General features: G+C 37.2%; 1 protein-coding gene across 1 annotated transcript in view; it reads right to left on the reverse strand.

The window, feature by feature from the left end:
- Window positions 1-18987, reverse strand: part of cntnap3 (contactin associated protein family member 3) — a 125470-nt gene extending 106483 nt beyond the window's left edge. Inside the window, exon 1 of the mRNA XM_084400122.1 lies at window positions 18881-18987. Within this exon, the coding sequence (XP_084256248.1) occupies window positions 18881-18965 (85 nt within the window). The 5' untranslated portion in view covers window positions 18966-18987. The remainder of the gene's footprint in view (window positions 1-18880) is intronic.
- Between the last annotated feature and the right edge of the window lie 2974 nt (window positions 18988-21961).

A 21961-nucleotide genomic window follows, 5' to 3' on the forward strand; every position in this document is an offset into this window, starting at 1 on the left:
AGAAAAAGTCTTAGATCTTTGAGCTCATGAAAAATGGGGGCAAAAACAAAAGTGTTCATAATTTTGTTCAGCGTATATGAAGGCGAATCTGTACTGAAAGGCTGAACTGTACTCTCAGGATGGGTAAGTTGTTACATTTGTATATTAGAGCAAGTTGTTTGATGTGTTACAGTCAGTGCTGGGTAGTAACTGAATACATGTAATCTGATGTAAAATGATTACATGAACCCTGATGTAATGTAATGTTTAAAGGGATGGTTCGGAGTAAAATCAACCTAGGGTCCTTTGCACCATGACCTCGAGCCAAACACCCCCCAGAAGCTTTTTTTCCCCTGGTCGAACATTATTAAAGTTAGAGCTTATTTAGAGATATCAGCCGAATGGCTTAGTGCAGGCGCTAACGGATCCAAGGATGTATCTCGTAAATTACCCCACTAATAATGCACAGAATGGCACCTAACTTCTACAGTAGTACAAATAGGTTCTGTACTCATAAAACGAGGCATTGGAAAGTTTGTAAGTACATCAGGGGCCCTATCTTGCACCCAGCGCAATTGACTTTGTACAGCGACGCATGTATCATTCCTATTTTGCACCCGCGCACAGCGGACTTTTCCCTCCACAGACGCACGTCGGTGAGTTAGGAAATGAACTTGCGCTCCCGGGGGCGGTTCAGCGAAAAGAGGAGGCGTGTTCCGGCGCAAACGTTCCCTGGTGCTATTTTGCAGGTTTAGAAAACAATTCCGCCACAGACCAGGAAAAACCTAGTCTAAAGTCAGTGGCACGTTGCGCATGTTATTCATATGCTATTTTAATGGCGCATGCTTGGCCATAATCAATGTAGCGTGTGCACAACGCGCATACACTTTGCTTATCTTATCTACACACAGACGCAGTAGTTCTCATTTTTATAAAACCATACAATATTACAAGGAAAAATATTTACACACGAGGGGAATCATTGTTGTGTCCATGAAGATGTGAAAAAATAGGCATAAATCTAGCTTACACATTTACCCAAATTATTACACGCCTGTTTAACCGAAGCTAATTTGGGTGTGTTTCTCCATCCCCAATGTCACTTCTCTGTGTTTTACGGCCCTGACGAGAACGTCCGTCTCCTCGGCTGTGAACCGCTCCTGGCGTGCGTCTGGCAAATCCGCCTTTATAATAGCAATCCGCCATGGAACAAGCGCGCCTGCTCTTAAAGGGAATGTGAGATGTCGCTCTGATTGGTTTATTTCACGTTACGCCCAAACCACACCTATGAATAATGAAGCTACTTCAGACCAACCCATTTTAGATCCGCCCACAAAGTTACTTGCGTTTCGCGCTTGATACTTGCGTTTCAGATCGTTAAAATAGGGCCCCAGGAGTTTATTTAAATAACACTTGCCTGATGGCTCATGCTACCGCTAACACGGACGTCGACGTCACTTCCGTGATTTGGGAAAAGCACGTAAAAGTCCTGGCAGAAAGCAATGTATAAGGATGTAGTGTAACGACGGATTATAATTTTTTTCCGAAGTGTTAACAACTTAGTGTGTTAACTAATAATTGTTGCAAACTGGTACTACCAACAAAATATTAGTGCATTCCTGGAACTGGGCGTCGTTACACTACATCCTTATGATCGCTTTCCAATGTGACAGCTTGCTTCTTATATGGTGAAAACATGCCCCACGAGAGGGATCAACACTTGTTAAACAAAGTCAAGACTTTAAAGTTTGTCTCTATATAGAACGTGAAAGTATTCACTGGATTAAAAAGTGTGACAACTAGCTCAAGCGTCCCAGTAAAAGATTATTACATTCTTGATGTTTGATTATTACAACTTCTTCAGATCAATGTTTTGGTTTCTGGGATCTTTAAAAAATGTTTAGCTTTTTTTCAAACACCTTGGGAATGAAAAGCTCTTTGTTGAACATCATAGATTCTCCAGTGACATCAGACTGGTTCTAAATAGAACATGTATTTTAAAATGTGTTGTTTCTAAAAGCTGCAGTGCAAGTGAAATATAAACCCCAAGCCAATCTCCCACTTCTACACAATCATGTTCTGGTTCTCCAGGGACGTCTGTTTCATCTCATGGTGTTTTATCTGCATACTAAAGAGCAACGACTCCTCAAATCAAGCCGTTTGATTCTTGCAGGGGTTTGTAAGATGATGAATGCTCAGTTTCTTAATGGTCGGACACCCTCAGAGAGTAAATCACATTAAACATACATTTTCTAGACATGCATGTTGTAATTGCTATGTTTTAACTACTAATGAGGTGCTGTCATGAAAGCCAGTGATATACAGTACTCATCTGAGCGAGTGACATCAGCACCATAGTAAACATGAGTAAGAGTCTCCGCAGCAGGATCAGGGTCTGAGTGGGACTCGCCATCAAATCTAGCAAACTTTGGTGGCTGTAAGCAAACAAACAACACACACACATGCATATGGGATCATGGCTGTGTTCAAAATGGAACACTAGCCTAACTTACTGCACACTGCATTCTATTTTTATTTAAAAGAACTGAAACAGTGCGCATTACACAGTGATAAATGTCACTACAAAAGTGCCAGGCATCATCCTGGAAATAAAAATGAATATTTCACAACTGATGTAAATAATAAAAATAAATAAATTCAATAAATAAATATTATTTACTTATACATGTTAAAAATAATAATAATATTATATATATATATATATATATATATATATATATATTTACTTGTATATTTTTTTATAAATATTTTTGCCTATATGCAAAGAAATATTATTTATTTATATTTATGTAAAAACAGTATAATATAAATATATTTAAATAAATAAATAAATAAATAATGATTTACCTAAAAACAATACAAAACAAACAAATTATTATTATTTAATTATATGAAACAAACCAGCAAACAAATGGAGGGGGGGGGGGGCAAGTCAAGTGCATTGTGGGATACAGTATTGCACGCAGTGTGGACTGGCTGTATGCTTCGCATTTTGGCAAATGTAGTTGGCTATCAAGGTTTTCTGTATACAGACAGTAGACAGTACACATTATATACTGCAGGACTAATACACTAAGCTAGTATGCTATTCTGAACATTTCTAAAGTGTGTGTGAGAGCGAAAGCCACACAACTCTTGATATCATGGAGCCTTTCAACCACAGGCCGTTAAACAATTTACAAAGTGCCTATTTGCGAGACGGTTCAGTCTGTGTGTGATACCAGGCTGGGTCGAGCTGTGTCACTAAAACCTTTCCTTTCCATTACCAACAACTAATCAGCTTTCCCTCTGCTCACACATCCAGACGCCTGACATGAGACTACTCGAGAGCTCTGACGCCTCAAGGCTAAGAAATATCTGATTAGCTTCTTTCTTCATGGGTGAAAATGGTGCACGCTTCGCCTTTGACCTAGTTTGCTAGCAGGTCACTCTGCGCTCATAACCTGCCACAGGGGAAGCACTGAAGAGCGAAATGAAATACGCGTGTAGAATGTGACACAGCAGCCGCTGCTCCTGCAGCATCCCAACGTCTATTTTCCTGTGTTTTATCCGTTCTCCTTCAAGGGCACATCTGTGACAGTCTATTAGTGAGTTTGAGGCTGCTGATATAAAACATGGAAAACATTTAAGGGAAGAGTTCACTCCAAAATGAAAACTCATTATTTACTCGTTCCCAACCCACATGCTGTTATCTTTTTCTGTAAGGAGGGAATTTAGACAAACAAAAATAGACCCATTACAGTGTCGAATGATGTCTTACTCTTACAGTCTCTGTATGACCATAAATGTATTTTAAAGGGGTGATAAAATGCCCTTTTCACAAGATGTAAAATAAGTCTCTGATGTCCCCAGAGTGTGTATGTGAAGTTTTAGCTCAAAATACCTCACAGATATTTTTATATATCATGTTAAATTTGTAACTTTTTGAGGGTGAGCAAAAACGCACCGTTTCGTGCCTGTTCCTTTAAATGCAAATGAGCTGCTGCTCCCGGCGCAGAGGGCGGAGCTTCAACAGCTTGCACTCACACAGACATGCACTGAAAATTTCAAACACTTTTAGCCTTTTATGTTCAAACCGGAGTCAGACAATGATGGAGAGACTCTAGAAGAAGTGACAACATGTAGAAGCAACAGGACATTTCTGAATGGTTAGTTGATGAATTTATGAAGCTTATGTGTAGTTATCTTCTAGTCATTGATTAGCATATTCTGTCTTGATAATCAATAAATCGTGTCCCGGGGGACAGGGTTTATGTAAATGTTAGGGTTGGTGATGTCACTAACCCGGGAGGAATGTGGTGTAGTCTCTACCAGCCGTTTGTTGTAGTCCTTAAAAAGTGATTTCTTTAAAAGCAAATATCTCCTTTTGCTTTGAACGTTGAGCTTCGTAACTTTGCAGATGTTGTTTATGCTCAAACAGCAACATTACACACTAACTAAAGTTAGAAAAGTGAAATCATAATCAACCACCCCTTTAGGATGTTTCTGCTGTTATAATGGGTGGGCAGATGACATCATCCAGATGTGCCAAACACTGGAGCTAGGCAGAAAAAGACTACAGGAGTGCAAAAACTAATCCCTGCACAAGTTTAATTTTCATTATTCTATTTATTTTGTACTTTTATAACACAATAGATGCTATAACCAAATAACTGACCAAATCACTTTTTTTGTCAGCCCTAAAAAAATATGGCCAATGCAAGAGAGCATTCTGTTCACTTCTTAGTGCTTAATACACTAAAGGAGACGTAGCAACTACTGTACCTCAGGGGGACTAAATGTTGCTAGCTGGAACAAACTGTAATTCACCCTACTGTCTGTTCAAAATAAATGAAAAGAAACCTAGCATTGGGGATTTGTTGCTTTTTCCTGTTGTATTGAACTTGCATCGAACCCAAATATATATATATATATATAATAAAAGTGTCATGCTCACCAAGGCTGCATTTATTTCATAAAAAATACTCCATCATTACTCCAGTCTTCAGTGTCACATGATCCTTCAGAAATCATTCTAATATGTGACCCTGGACCACAAAATCAGTCACACGGGTCATTTTTTTGCAATTGAGATTTATACATCATATGAAAGCTGAATAAATAATATTTCCATTGATGTATGGTGTGTTAGGATAGGACAATATTTGTCCGAGATACAACTATTTGAACATCTGGAATCTGAGGGTGCAAAAAAATCGAAACATTGAGAAAATCTCCTTTAAAGTTGTTCATTTATGTTGGCGATTGTGCTGCATTCACTCACAAAAATAAATGTTTTATATATTTACGGTAGGAAATTTACAAAATATCTTCATGGAACATGATCTTTACTTAATATCCTAATGACTTTTGGCATAAAAGAAAATGTGATAATTTTGACCCATACAATGTATTGTTGGCTATTGCCACAGATATACCCGTGCGACATGTGACTGGTTTTGTGATCCAGGGTCACATATGATGATTTGCTGCTCAAGAAACATTTCTGATTAATATCAATGTTGTGCTGCTTCATATTTTTGTGGAAACCGTGATACAATTTCTCCAGATTCTTTGATGAATAGAAAGTTCAAAAGAACAGCATTTAGTTGAGACAGAAATCTTTTGCAATATTATAAATGTCTTTATTGTCACTTTTGATCAATTTTATGAGTACTTGCTGAATAATTAATATCTTTCTGAGAATTAATATCTTTTCTTTTGTGCCTGTTTTGCTGCTGTAAGAGATTCTTATAAAACATCAATACCAGGAGGGCAAGTAAAAAAAGAAAATACAGAAATGTACATTTATGAGTGAACTATCCACTTTTTAACTGTTTTGGCTTCAATGCTAAAGTGCACAGAAAAGAAATGACATTTCTTTCCAAACATGCTCCACAGCGACAGCTAAAGAAATATTTGATCAAGTGCAGTATATTCTGTAGACAAAATATCGCTCAGGATGATGAATTCTCCGGGCTGTATCACCGATCAGCCGTGGCAGGTGTGTGAGATGAATGTGCTTTGGTTTGGGTGCTAAAGCCTTGAGAGATACTCGGCCTTGAGTCCCTGACAGCTGCGCCGTAATTTCCTGCCAATTTTGTGCTTAAATACTGCGGTCCGTATTAATAAATGCAAATGCACGAGAGGCTGCCAAGAGTTCAACAAGAAAAAAAACACAACTGCCACTAGTGTGTGTAACCTTGACTCCATGAGAATCCCATTCAGCGCTTGACTTTCTATTCACACATTTTCATAACTGACAGTAAAGAAGACGTATGACGGTGATTTGTTCTCGGCTTCGCCCCGTGCCGACGTCCAGGCTCTTTGAGACACTGCGCTGCCATGAATCATAATGGACAATGTGCTTCGCGGGGAAATACAGAGAATATTCACAGCAAATTGATCTTGTGCCGAGGGTTTACGTTGCGTTCCATACAAACAACTAGCAGAATTGATAAACGATAATTCCTGATGGGGCAAAGACCTCACTGTGGGAGATACAAACCATATTTCCACATATAGTTACTATTGATGGAACCCAACTAGCAAACAAAACAGCCATCAAACCTGTTTAACAACATAGAAGTGTGTCGTTTCAACAGATCAAAGTTTTAAAAGTGTCACAATGTTGCACTCTCTTTAAACATTTGAACTTCTTCCCTCGTGCTTCCATTCATCAACACGACCTACTTCCCAACATCTAGCGGAGCTGAAACCCAGCCAAACTCGATCCCACACTTGGCATCTCCTTTCTTCCAGCTCTTTAATTGATTCTATTGCAATAAATGACAAGATACAATTATGTATAAGAGTCTGCGACACTCTGGTGGCAACTTGGTGTTATCATAAAGCGCACCACACCGGCAAGCGTAAGCAGCCACACAGTCATGATTAAATTGAACACTTCAATGCCTCCAAACCAGCTTTCGGCAATGATAAACGACCTGGAAATAAAGATAACATAGCGGGGGATGTCAGTCTTTCTGACCTGAGATCAGATAGGAAAACCCTCCTGATATGTTTAGTGCAGACACTGAGTGTTTAGACGTGATTGGCAGGAGGATTCTGAGCCGAGGATCTCACCGGTGTGACTCGGTCCGGAATAAAATTGCCTTGGCAGAAAGAACAGCTCAGGCTTAATGTGAAAAAACTGCTTCTGCGCTAATTCACTGACCGCTCCATTTGTCATCTGTCCTAACAGTCACATTTCTGTGCCTATTACTATTACAAATAGGCAAACAAAGAGTTTGCACAAAACAAACCCCATACGAGAGTTTATACACCGTTAAATAAAGGATCTGAACACGTTTTACAGCCTGATGCAACACAAGAAATCTCAAAAAAGAGCTTTTAATTCTCTTAGTTCTCTAGAAAAACATTTGCTAAAAGAACCACGAAACCATAACATGGATCTGAAGAACCTATGAAACCTCAAGGCCGTTTTAACCTCCAAAGAACCAAAGAGCATATAAAAAACCTTAAACAGCCAAAAATAATTACATTGTATAACTCTTGCACTGTGGAAAACCCTGTAACGCCTTTGATGTTCCCAGTCAAAAATGTCTGGCCTTTTAAAAATTGCTTAGGCTATAAATCGCTTGTTATGCTATATTATGGCCAAATAATGAATTCAATCTTTTTGTCAACTTGCTTTCTTTCATTTAGGACAGGTTTTGTATTTCTTTTTAGAACTTTTTGATCGTATACAAGCGTGACTTTGTGCCATTTTATACAAGATAAAAGCAGTTCAAAACAAACCTGGTTGAACAATTACGCACACTGGTGAGAAACTTTTTTTTCCTGTATTTTATTGAATATTGACAAAATTATCCACAAACAATGGTCAGATCAATGAGGCCTATATGATAAATCAATTCCAAAAATAAATACAAAACCTGTCCTAACTAACTCATAGAGCATAATAATAGATTTATAAGATATATTTTTGTAGGGAGATAATTTTTTATTGTGAACGTGTGTGTGTGTGTGTGTGTGTGTGTGTGGGGGGGGGGGGGGGTCTCGACAAATTATCCCCCCAAAAAATTGGGAAGTACTTATACTCTATGTGAGTCAAGTCAATGAGTTTTAGTCCAATGCGATAACATTAACTAACATTTTCAGGAAAAAGAAAATCCTCTCCGGGTAAAAAAAGACCTGAACACAACATGAGGGTTGTGTATTTACATGCTATTTACACAATAAGAACCATTTTAAATAAGAAACCGCGCAACATATTGTGACTCTCATTGTAATGAATGGAATGTAAATAATGCAATGAGAAGACTCAAAAATAAAAAATATGGTTTTAAGTAAAAGATCATAAAAATTATTTATTTATTTATTAAGTAAATAAATATTATAATTTGTGCAAAAGTCAAGTCAAGTCATCTTCATTTCATTTATATAGCGCTTTGAAAAATTTAGATTGTTTCAAAGCAGCTTTACAGAGACAAACGTATAATTTCAGGTTGTTTTGGCTTTATAGCGGTTCTTTAATAAAGATATTTTCCAGCTAAAGTTGGAAAGATAAAAGATAATATAAATAAAAATGTCTAAAGTATAATAAATAAAAAATATATAATTATTATGCTTCTTTAGAAAACCACAAAGCCTACAGTATGTTCTGGTGCTTTAAAGAACCCAGAAACCAAAGCGCTGATCTGAAGAACCTAGAATAAAACATCAACAGCTCATTTTTATCTCCAAAGAAACGAACAACTCAAGAGCACCGAACAGCCCACAATGCTTTGCTGCAAAGAACCATTTAAAAAGCCTTTATACTTAAGTGTGTACTCCAATATGAAACTGCACAACCGAGCCCCTGAGTCTATTCTCAAAATCGAGATGTAATATTATCCCGCTAAATTTACCTTGGAGGTTAAAAGAAGAATGGAAGCGATTTCAGAAATGAAGCTTCTGTTGATGGCTCTTTAGGGCACAAGGACTTAAAAATGAAGAGTGAAAGTGGGTCATTGGATGTAAACAGCCCATGTGGACTCCAAAAGCACATGTTAGTTTTGCTCAGTGGTTTATGTTCAGCCCACTTCCACCAGAGAAACCAGCTGGGTCCAGCGTGGCTTTGATTTCGTCCTGATTCTGAGTCTCATATGGACATGAACAGGATATTTCAGGCTTGTGCTTTATGGAGCGAACAGTGCTTCCCATACAGAGAAGATTAAACCAAAAATGACCTTGTCATTCAAAGTTTCCACCAACAGTTTAGGTGTGCTGTTACTTTACTAAGGCTACGTTCACACTGTCAAGACCAAAGTATTTATGTATCCGATTGGAATCTGATCTAAAATTATTGACCGTCCACATTGTGTATCGCAACTGTTCAGATCCAATTTGTGTGTCCCATGCCGCTCTTTCGGTTTCCAGAATATCCGCATTGGCTTCTATGGCAATGACGTTGCGTTGGTAGGTATATGCGAAAAACAACAACAACAGCCGCAACATTTTTTCGATATCGATACCGATACCTTGACTTCGATACCGTTTCCTGAACGATACTTTTTTCTATACCAATTTTATGAAATCTGTGTTAACAAGATTATTACATATTACCTAAATAAAAAAATAAAAAAAGCGTTGGTTTTATTTTTTTCAGTTTGTTGACTTTTTTTTACAGACTCAAAGACTCATATAGGCCACTAGCACGTGGAATATATGCCTCGCGCTCAAGCGCACACATAAAGCTTGCCGCAAAGCACTGGCAAAAGTAGCCTAGTGATTATGAATGTGTCAGATAAAAATAGCAAGGAGACATTTTAATTGTTTAAGTGTTTTCTGAGTCAGTGTCGGCTGCAAAGATGAAGTTGACGATGCCGACTCGTAATCTCCACAGTATAGTGAACACACGCGCCTATAGTGAGAAATGCACCTTTCATTTGGATTACATAATCAGAGAGAATTTGTTTTCAATTCAAATTGGTTTGTTTAAAAGTAGACATTTCAAGCTTTCTAAATGCCTATTTCTCATGTCTGTGAGGCAAGTTTCCTATTCGCTGAGTTTCGGTTCATTTGTGACGCGCTCCAGTTCTTCTTGTAGTCGAAGACGGACTAACTTTCTCCTCTTAAGTTTATAACCGTGCACTGTCAAGTGCTTCATCAGATCTGTCATGTTGCCGGTCTTGGCAGAAATTATACTGCATCAGGCACTGTTGGCATCGAGCCTGGTGAAATGTAGCCACTCTTTTGATCTTTTTCACATCTTTTCATCTATGGGGGTTGGGACGCTTACACGAGGGCCACTGTCCTGCAGAGTTTATTTCCAACCCTAATCAAACACACCTGAATCGGCTCATCAAGCTCTTCAGGATCGCTTGGCGGGTGCAAAGGCAGGTGTGCTGAAGCAGGTTAGAACTAAACTCTGCAGGACAGTGGCCCTCCAGGAGCAGGATTGAAGACATGTGAGCCACGTCTCTGGGCGTAACCGGCGTAAACTAGTGTTTTTAACCCCTTAGGTATCGAAATTTGGTACCAAACAAGACATTTTTTGATATCCGATGGTATCGACGCAATTCGGTCAGTGCCTAAAAAGCATGGAACTCGATACCCAGCCCTAGGTATGGGCTGGGTTGTCTCCGCCGGTCTCCGTTTTATCATAATTTCTAATCGTTCGGCACTTTGCAACAACACAACCTTGTTTCTGCAGCGACTTTCAGCATGTTTCCTAAAACAACGTCTGATGTTTACATTTTACGTGGCGTGAGAAAGTAAACCACGTGAAATCCGATCAGAGCAGTCAGACTGAAACGGATTTCCACAAATGCGATTTGAATAGGATTTCAAACCACATATGAATGCAGCTCAAAACGGATTTGTAAAAATCGCTTTTGATGTGACGTGCTGTTCACACGTGCAAAATCTGATCGGATTTCAATCAGATATGCACAAAATCGGATTTGGATTAACAGTCTGAAACGAGGCTTTAGTGATCAGACTTACAATTTTCACCTGCTGGATGATAAAACGGATGAAAAAATCCCACAGACGCACACTGAACGAGGAAGACACAAATTCCAGAAGATCACAGAAACTTGAGAGAGAACTCGCCCTAGCAACCACATAGCAACATACTAAAAAAAAACAATTAGCAACACAGTTCAATATCAGTTTCTTCAAAAAAAAAGTTAATAAAGCTATATCACTAGTCTATATCAAATTGTACAGTATCATAAAGACAAAGTATAAATATATAAATAAAAATCCAAAACAACATAAAAATGCAGTTCAATATTCACGTAACGTAATATAAATTGAATTCCAACAACAAAAAATGCTTAAAAGTATCTACATAACCACACCGTCTGCCAGTCATAATCACATGCAATCAATGGAACGTAAATAGAATGTAATGATGTATATATTCATGCTTATTCCGTGTTCAGACTTACAGACACACACTTAATGAGGATCCCAGAAGATTAAAGAAACAACGTTTAGCAAAACGCTAAAAAGCAATTACAGCAACACCCTGGCAACGACCTTAGTATCACAGTTTCACTAAATAAATGGAAACATCTATATCACCAACAAAAATGTAGCAAGAAAATAACATGTACCATGATATTCTCTGAAGTATCTCGGAGTGGAGACATCATCACTGTACCGTGATCAGAGGTGGACAAAGTACACAACTTCCTTACTTGAGTGAAAGTACAGATACTACTGGTCAAATATTACTCCGTTACAAGTAAAAGTTGTAAAGACCGATTTTTACTTAAGTAAAAGTACATAAGTACTTGTCTTTAAAAGTACTTAAGTATCAAAAGTAAAAAGTAAATGTCAATGCACTGTTTTATTATTGCTGCATTGTTGTATGTAATACTTACAGTACCTTATGCCTCTGAATTTTATGCCCACCTGCCTACCCTCATATCAATATCAAATTTATTTCTAGAACACAGTTCCAGCAGTGGGATTGAATGTGAGATTGAATAAGTGCACTCAATAACGTCCAGAATGGTTTCAGACACCCAAATGGCTGTTCCCTCAAATAGTGCCCTATTTAAAGTTGTTTGGCTTTTAGTATGAATATGTTAGCCTAACTGTTATCTATAAGCTAGTGTGCTCCAAAACAATGACAAGATTTGACTTTAGAAGACCAAACCCAACGTTGAAAATGAAAATCAGGTTGATGTCAGAATCCAACATCAGATTGACGTTAATCTCCAATGTTGGACAGATGTTCCAACCAAAATCCAACGTCAGATGCTGACGTCAATATGACGTCGGGTTTCTGACGTCAACCCAACTTTCATTTCCAACCAAAATGCAACCCCTGACTAATGTTACTACTTTCTACTCAAGGACCTTGACAGAAATGTAATGGAGTAAAAAGTATGATATTTGTCTTTCAAATGTAGTGAAGTTAAAGTAAAAAGTTTCCAGAAAAAAATAATACTGAAGTAAAGTATAGATACTCAAAAAGTGTACTTAAGTACAGTACTCAAGTAAATGTACTTTGTTACTGTCCACCTCTGACCGTGATACAGCTACAATAATAATAATGTTTATTTTCTATAGCACCTTTCTACAAACTCAAGGTCACTTTACAATAGTAAGTCCATTAAACATGACAGCAGGCATATAGTAAGTCCATTAAACATGACAGCAGGCATAAATGATAAGTGATGAGAAAGAGAGGGAAGAATCGAAAATGATAGGAAACCAGCAATATCAATATTGTCAACACAGAGACAGGATGTAAATTGAGGAGGACCAACCAGAATTAGATTTGTTTTGTGTAGTCTGAGAAAATTACTGGTCATCCATGCATTTATTTCATCAATACAAGCCGAAATGGAGTTGGCAGCACTTCAACGTAAGGTATGTGTGGCCTCCAGCTTGCTCTCGTTTCTAATGCATCCTCAATCTGTGCAGACAGAAGAGGAGAATCCAGCATCCATCACTTCAGATATTGTATCCTGAAGTGCTGTGTGTGGTGGAGAGCCAAGGGCTTTCAAAGTTCATAACCATCTGTTTCAATTACAGCACATATGCATCTCATTACGAACACCCTCACACACATATATACACCCATGTCACTGTCTTCTTCTGGAGCGACACACAGTGCGAGCAAACGTTTATAGTGGCGGGCATCACTCGGCATTAGACTGCATCAGTGTAATTCCCCGTGATCCACTCTGGTAAGCTCATTCTGATGTATTCCTCCATTCCAGATTCAACATCCGTGACCAAATACAGCTGAAAGCCTCGAAATAAATGCTAACACCCCGTCTGCACTGGAAACGCTGAAGTCAGTCACCTCAGTCACTGCCCGTCTGATGCAAAACTGCACGGAAACATGCAACCAAACATAATCGGTTGACTTCATGCAACTCATAGGTAGATCTGCAGGACTAATCGATATCGCGATATGGCTTAGAGCGCTTATGAAATTGCAGAGCTTGCGATTTAATTACATAAATGAGAAGCGCTTGTCAGCTCCCTGCAGTTTACAGTCAAAATAAAAGTTGGTTGGTTTGATGATGATGATGATAATAATAAATAATAATGATAATTATTATATGTTATATTATTATATTATACTTTTACAGTGAAATTTTGATATAGTATTAAAATAGTATTTATATATATTTAAATATAATTAGTTTGAATTATTTTGAAAATGTATTAGTATGTATTAATTACTAAATTAATTAGTAATTACTTTAATTATTTTAATAGAATTCATATATATATATATATATATATATAACATTTTTTATCATTAATAATGATGAGAGTTATTATTATCATTTTTATTATTTTTACTAATACTACTACAACTATTATTTTTATAGCTATATTGATAATCACAAAATTATGCCCAAATCGTGCAGCCCTACAAATAAGCATAGCAAACCTGGATCTATTTGTACAAAATTGCACTGTTTTTATCAGAATAGATTTTTTTCCCCCAACTCATGCTCATATAAGTCTGGGTATGTACCAGTCACTGTATTTGCCAAGCACTGCCAGGTTAACTAGTTATCCGTGAGAAGACTACGTAGGTCTTTCGGATAGACATAAATTATGTTTTCACAGTCTACACACTAGGGTGGTCAAAAGTACCGGTACTTCTGTACCAAGTCAATACTTACATTTTAAGTCTTTCAAATGTCAAATGTCTTAGTCTTTCTGCAGTACACACTGCAAAGTTTGGGAGTGACAACCATATTAGACTAAGGGATTGAATCTGAAATTGTAATGTTTGACAACGGATGGGACAAAAAAATCTGATATGTCAAAATAGATCTGTGCGTTAAGTACACTCTAAAAACTAATTCAGAGGACCTTTAGTCATTACTTAAATATATATATTGTTGTGAAATAAAAAATCAAGTTCTGAGATGCTGTTAGACTTTTTACTTGTAATTGTTATTTTATTGAGCTGGGATGACACACAAATTATGCCTATTGATTCAATATACTATCATGACTTGTCAGAGTTTAACATTTTCAGTTAATCAAAAATTTATTTAATTTTAAGTTCTGCTAATGTAAAAAACAATTTGATGACGTGTAAACGGTCCACAGTTTCCTTGCGCATGTTTAAGGCCAGAGGAGTGTGGCCACATCTGAAACTCGCTGAAGCGTAATGTGGTGAATGGTAAGTAATTTTATGCTTACACATATTCACATTCGCTCAGGATTCTGTTGGTGATAGCCTACTGTAACCGAATACCGAAATCTGGAAGTCGTTACTCTGAAATTTGAGCAGTGTTGATAGTATACGTTAGTCGGTGTGCCGAGGTAAAGTTAGCTATATATAGTAGCTGTAGCCTGTCACTGATTGAGTATAGCTAACCTTACACTATTTGTTCAGATACTTGCTCAAAACAAGTCGGAGTTATGTAAGGCCCTATGAATTCCGTTTTAGTTTTCCAAATTTCGTTTTTATTGTTTACAATTGTGACAGGCGCCCGTGCATGTTACTGAGAGAGAGAGAGAGAGAGAGAGAGAGAGAGAGAGAGAGAGAGAGAGAGAGACCCTCCTCCGGCCGCGCGCGCGCATTCTCACAGTCTTCAAACTGTCTTGCTCTCCCTCCCTCCCTCGCGCATGTTAACGTTAATCAAAATTGATATTACCATCAAAATCAATAGAGAATTTACACGATGGTAATAGGTCGGAAGACCGAAGTTTCACCGTAAGCATTCAGAGATTTTTTTTTTTTTCCTTTGTTACCGCTGGGTGTGAATTGTACTAAAATAACGTTGCCTTATCTTCTCTGAAAAGCGTTCCGCACATTCAGCTGTTGAACGAAACCTATCCAGTGATGAAATGTTTTCTGTGTTCAAACTTCACAGAGGCAATTTATGAGATCAATGTAGATCGGAGGAGAGGAGAACAAAAAAGTGTTGGCTGATTTTTGACAGATTGTCACACTCTACAGCCAATGATATATTTGTGTGTGCGCGCCTGACCAATGACAGTGTACATTTCAATTGAATGTTTGATTTGAAGTGATAAGTACACAGGTTGATTTCTAAGAAAATGTATGCTTTACGTTGTATTAGAAAGGACATGGTAATACAGTTCATTTAAATGTTTTGAAAGGGAAATATATTAAAAGATGAATGTTACATGTATGTTTAAAAGAGTAGCCTAATCAACTTCAAATCAAATCAAAAGGGCTCAACTTAACTCTTGCAGAGATCAACTTAATTATTAAGTTCATGTTACTTAGAAATGTGTTTTATTGTGGCCAAAAAACTGCTTCACCTAACTTAAAACATTATGTTGGATCAACTTAATTACTTGCATTCATGTTGAAAATTATTAAGTTCATGTTACTTAGAAATGCGTTTTATTGTGGCCCAAAAAAAGTAATTCACCGTACTCAAAACATCGCTTTGAATTAATGTAATTCTGCCAGTAGTCTTAACATAAACATTCTAGTGGAAAACGTTAACATATTTTTTTTTGTTGACCCAATGTTTTATTTTTTAGAGTGTATGAGGGTGTGTTCACACTTGTTGTTCAGTTCGCCTGGTTCGTTTGATCCGGAGCCCTGGTCCACTTCGCATTCACATTAGCATTTTAACAACAAACCTAAAGATACCGAACCTAAAGCCATAGGGATTTGTTCACAACCTGATTAGTCGGCTTTTATGATGTATATTTCGTGACTGAACTTACTGAACATCCAAAACAGTGCCGTGTTCTGGGATAAATGTGCTCTTGTGTGTGTGTAGCTACATATGATGGTATTCTGACCAGCTGAGAACTCGTGGAGAGCCTTTAAAATGTGTAAAGGAGTCAAAAAAGCGTCAGGAATCCCTCCGTCACACACACACACACAGATCTGCTGTGAGGAGAAGCGGTTCTGATGCCTGAACTGAACTGTGATGGACAACATCACGACTGTGACGAGAAAAAACAGCTATGCTTGAGCATTCTGTCCTTTTTAGGGTCTCATCTTGGGAAATCATGTCCTGGTTTCGGTTAGTTCACATGTCTTTGGTCGGTGTTGTGTTCATATTTAATTCGAACCGCACCAGAGTTTGTTTGGAAGCGGATTGAGACCCATCATTTCAGTGGTTTCGGTCCGCTTGTTTGGTGCGCACCAGTTCACACAAACTGAACCGCACTAACAGAGCAATCGCACCCGGGTTCGTTTTAATCCAACCAAACATTCCAGATGTGAACGCACTCGTGAAGTGTAAGTGCAACAGACTGCTTTTCCACACAGACTGACAATACTGTGAATTTATATGAATGAGTTTCTACACCGGTTTAGACTCTTTTCACAGACTGTGATGATGTGTCTTCACAGTTATTAACATTGTATATCTAACAAAGTGTCTTTTTAGATTTTTATTTTGTTATGTAATACACACTTAAGACAATATTATATTGGCATTGACTTACAGAACATACAATGCAACGGCTGAGGGAATGACCGCAAATTTGACATTCTCTTCTGACCGACATAATCAATTCTCTATATTTTTTCCTCTTTTGTAAAGTTATAGAAATACTATCATGGATTTTTCTTTTTCTTTTGCTATTAGACTAAATGGGAAGGCAAAAATGATATTTGTTGTAGTTTCCGTTCACCACTATTGAAGTTCACCCCTCAATGACAATTTCTGAGAACACCAGAAACATGAAAAGGTTCTACTGTGGTTTATATAACCCCCCCCCCCCCCCCCCCCCCCCCATAGGACGCTAGAAACAAACTGTTCACAGCCACAGTCGAATAGATTTAACATGAAACTGTTACTAAAGCAAACCGTGCACATAGTCATGCTGAGGATGTGTAGTTTGAAAAGTGTGTAATTTCTGTTGGTCCATGGCACTGATGTTATCTCTTCTACTCGTCAGTGCTGTTTCTAACGCCGAGTCTGTCTAACCGTTTCTCCTCCTAATCTCCTCCATCGCTTTAAAAGATATCATTCTTTGTGCAGATTTCAGATGGGTCCAATACGTTTGTGGTCTGCACCGAATCGAGCATATGATCCGCTCTGTGCTGTCATGTCTCTGACTGGACGGAGCTGCGGCGGTTCGCGTGACACTTGCACAAAACCTAAGCATATTTACACTGTCTGAATCGTTCCCTATCCCCTATACAGTGCACTGTGTGCCATTCACCATGTAGAAAATAATAAACGTGTGAACAGATGACCGATTGCAGCTTCAGCGTCTAGTTATAGTGTAGGGGGCGGAGCTTCAGATTCTAGAGAGCATTTGATTGGACAGAAAATCTGATGAGAAACTGAAGTGCAGAGTGATGTCATCAAAATCATAGATCCATATTGGTGGAAGTGAGAGTCTAAGTTTTGAATGCTTATATCTTCGTAAATGTGAATTTTTTGCCATTGTTTTGGAGCACACTAACTAATAGATAACCTTAAGGCTAACATTTTCATACTAAAAAAACAAAAAACTATTTTGATTTCATGGGGACTTTAAACATTAAATAAGTTCTGATGTTCCAATCAGCTGTGATCAAGACTAGACTTCTAGAAAATCCACTAGGTATAAAACAAGTGTACACATAATGTTACAACCTTCAACATTTCTATATGTCTACATCTAAGCTGTTTTGCGGATAGCAAGCAAGTCTCACATCATGACCACAAAAAAAAAAAAAAAAAAAAAAACGCCAACCAGAACAAACCTGACCAGGAAACCATCCTAGGCTGTTTTTAAGATTGTTTTCCCATAATTTATGGGCGCGATCGAGTTTTGTGATGTCACAACCAGCCTCGCATCCTACATCTAATTATAGTCATGATCCCTTGAAGCTCTAAACTCCTGCCCATTAATAATAAACTGGGCTATTATTAATAACGTTTTTATAATTAAATGTAATTGCTAATATTTTTATATGATATAATATTAAATATTGTAAACATCATTATTAAATATTATAATTATTAATAATTTAGCGGTCATAAATGTGATGATGGTAATTAATCCATTCCACCACCTGACATGAGCGCATTAGACACAATGCAGCGCATCCGACAAGCTCATCATTTCAATACATAAAAAAGACAAAACTGCTCATTTTTTAGACTGTTTGAAATAAAATCACACAACACATATTCCTGATTATATAAACTGAATCAAAGTCATTCGATGCGTAAAACCCCGTGACATTATCTGTTGCATTAATGAATCAATTACCTTCTCGAACTATTACATTCTATGTAACACAACATCGAAACATAATGTAATAAACTATATCAACTAATATCATAAATCAACATCAGATGAATGAATAGTTTAATATCAGGCTGGCGCAAAGCAAAGTTCCTCCTCAACTTACTGCCGTTATTCCAGTCAGCACAAGAGAGCCTCTCTCGCGCACACAAATCCGAAATAAAAGTCATTTTTAACCTCAGATTACTCTAAATTATATGAATAATGAGATACTCACCTTTACTAATAGAGCCTGTGATGAAGTAAAATATTAGATATAGCGGTAAAATCATTCCAATAGTGTGTGAGCCCCGCAGATCCATGATGCTCGACTGATGCTGGAATGAGACTGACTAACTGACTCAGCGCGAGTCTCTGTGAACGAGCGTGTGTGTGTGTGTGTGTGTGTGCGCGCTTTTCTGCTCTCAGTGGCTCTTTCACGCCATCCTGCTGCCGAAAACATCTGAATACAGTCTGCAAGAAACACACACACAGACACACACACACACACACGCGCTGTTGCCCCTTTAAATTATTATTATTCTTTTTAATGTATTTATTTATAAAGGGACCATGTACAATTTTTAACATAAATGTTTCCATTTCATGATGCATTGTACTGGATTTAGCCAAAGGCTAATTTTCATCCGTAGTCCCCAGGCAGGTCAACACTAACATACAATTATACAGAATAAAAACATACATACACACACTTAGCCTACTATCAGGGCCACAATAAAAAAAAAAAAAAAAAAATTTTTGAAACTGCAACAATTTCAATGTTTACAGAGTTGGTTTGATTTAAAAAAAAAAGACAAAAAAAGAAAAGATTTTACCTTAAATTTAAAAAGACCAAGAGCTTTACACCCTTTTATATCCTCTGGTAGGGCATTCCACTGATTAGTAGCTTTCACTGCGAAAGACGGCAGTCCAAATGCAGAACGTCGAAAGGGAACCAGACAATTACTCATGGATGATAATCTGGTATCTCACTGAGTTTTCAGAGCGAAAATGACCAATGTCACATAATACAGAAGGAGCCAAGCCATTTAAGATTTTATAACCGATACACAAACTTGAAAAAGTCTAAAATTGTGATGAACATTTTGAAAATGGTTTGGTTTTTTATCTAAGGTTTTTAATGTCTGTTTAAATATGGATTTTAAGGGTTTAATCAAAGCTTCACCAGCCTGACCCCAGCATGACAGTATGTGAGAAAGGATTGTAGTATGCATAAAAGTCTTACATCAACAGAGAGACATCGTCTAATTTGTCTAAAATTGGCCCAGTTATATTCAATATTCCTCACCATTTTCTTTACATGTTTGTAAAAACTGAGATTTGAGTCCAATATTATGTCAAGATAATTGAACTCAACTATTTCTGTCTTTTCACCATTAATAAACATATCAACATCAGGACATTTAACATTTGTTTCTGCGAAAAGAATTCCTTTTGTTTTGCTCAAAGACAACATTATTAAAAAAAAAATTATTTTGAACTAATGTTCAAGCTAAGACATGATTGTTCCAGCCACTGTGTAATCTTTTCTGTAGCAGCTTTTAACTTGTCAGCTGCTAACTCTGCTGTTCTCGCATGTGTAAAAATAACAGTCTCATCTGTTCTTGTTTCCCTTCACACTGTTGCGGGAGATACACACTAAATAATAAGGGACCTAATACTGATCCTTGGGGTACACCCACTGTATAATGTAAATTGCAGGACTTAACCCCTTTCATTTTTACACATTGTTAATAAATATGAGGATATCCATGCTAAAGCTTCAGATGAGAACTGAAATGTAGTCAGTTTAGAAAGGAGAACTGCATGATTAACTGTATCGAAGGCAAATTTGATTTGCTCTATTAAATGTTAATTAGCTGTTCCAGTATAATGATTTACTCTGAAACCAAACTGCATACACTGTTAAGATGGGATGTCAGTTGTTCAAAAACAATCTTCAAACAATTAAGCAGTACGCTTCTAGCAATTACTAGCTTCATAATGATCTCCGGATTTAAAAATAGGAGTAAAAGTGGCTTGTTTCTACGAAGTAGGAAAAACAGTTCAAGTTAATTAAATGAGTGATGTGATCAAACATAGTATCCGACTGATGAGCATCTCTACATTTAGAATTTTTCAACGACTTAATAATAACTTTGTTTGCTTGCATTACATTTGTCTTGGTTAGATTAAAACCTTTACATCATCAATCGGACTAATATTTATTTCCCTTCTCGAAAATGTTTCCCCTAAGTCTTTAACTGAGTTAATAAAATAAAAAAACGATTAAAAGTAATAGCAATGGCACAATCATCTTCAATTTGCTTTCCCTGAACTTTAAGCTTAACATCTCCTATAAAATTTGGTTCCTTCCGTAAAAGAGTATTTATGTTTTTCCAAATTAGCTTACTATTGCCTTTTGCCTCATTAATTAGATGAAGATAATAACTGGATTTGGCAACCCTCAGCTCTCGAATAACTTTGTTTCGCAGACCTTTATGACAGTGTCACTTTCTAGACTTAATAGCTTACTTTAATACTGAATCCCTGTTCTTCATCAGCTTCCAGAAATTCTCGTAGATTTTTTTCTGAACACTAACAGTAAATTTCTCTCTTACAGAATTAATTCTATTATAAAATGCATTACAACCATAATCTACATCCTTGGAAGATAAGATATCATTCCACTTTAGATCAGCTATTTCCTCATCAAATGCTACTACTTTTCCTTTAGGTATACAATGAAAAACATTAGTAGAAGTTACTATATTATTTTTAAATCTGTTTTTTTTTTGTTCATTTCCGTGCAACTAAAGTTAAATTATGATCAGATGACCCAGTGAACAAATGTCATCAGGATTTAAGAAAAATCAGCAGTGCTGTCAGACGTCACTTCATATTTAAAATAGTTGAACTCATTCAGAGCTCACAATGATAGTAATCATTACTATTTTGTCACAATCTTTAAACTCAAGTAAATTCATTGTCATTCCGATTCATCAATTAATTCAAATTCACACTCGTGAATTAAAACGAGTCACTTTCTAAATCCCGAGTCTTGTTTAACTTTGATATCTGGAGATACTTACAATAGGCTAGTGTATATGCAGGGTCAGGATGGTTTCCGGTCTCTCCTCTTCTAAACAGTGGTTGGTCTCTTTACATGCCGGTCAGACGCTCTCTTCCTGTAAGTGGGCAGTTCGTGAAGAAAATGTGAGTGGTGCTTGCGGTGGCAAAATTCGGCACGGTTGCTATTGTTTTTTTTTACTAGGCGTTTGCTATGGTGTTCTGGGCGGTTTCCAAGGTATTCTGGGTG

Source organism: Rutilus rutilus (assembly GCF_951802725.1).
Source record: "Rutilus rutilus genome assembly, chromosome: 25".
In the NCBI taxonomy this organism is placed as follows: domain Eukaryota; kingdom Metazoa; phylum Chordata; class Actinopteri; order Cypriniformes; family Leuciscidae; genus Rutilus; species Rutilus rutilus.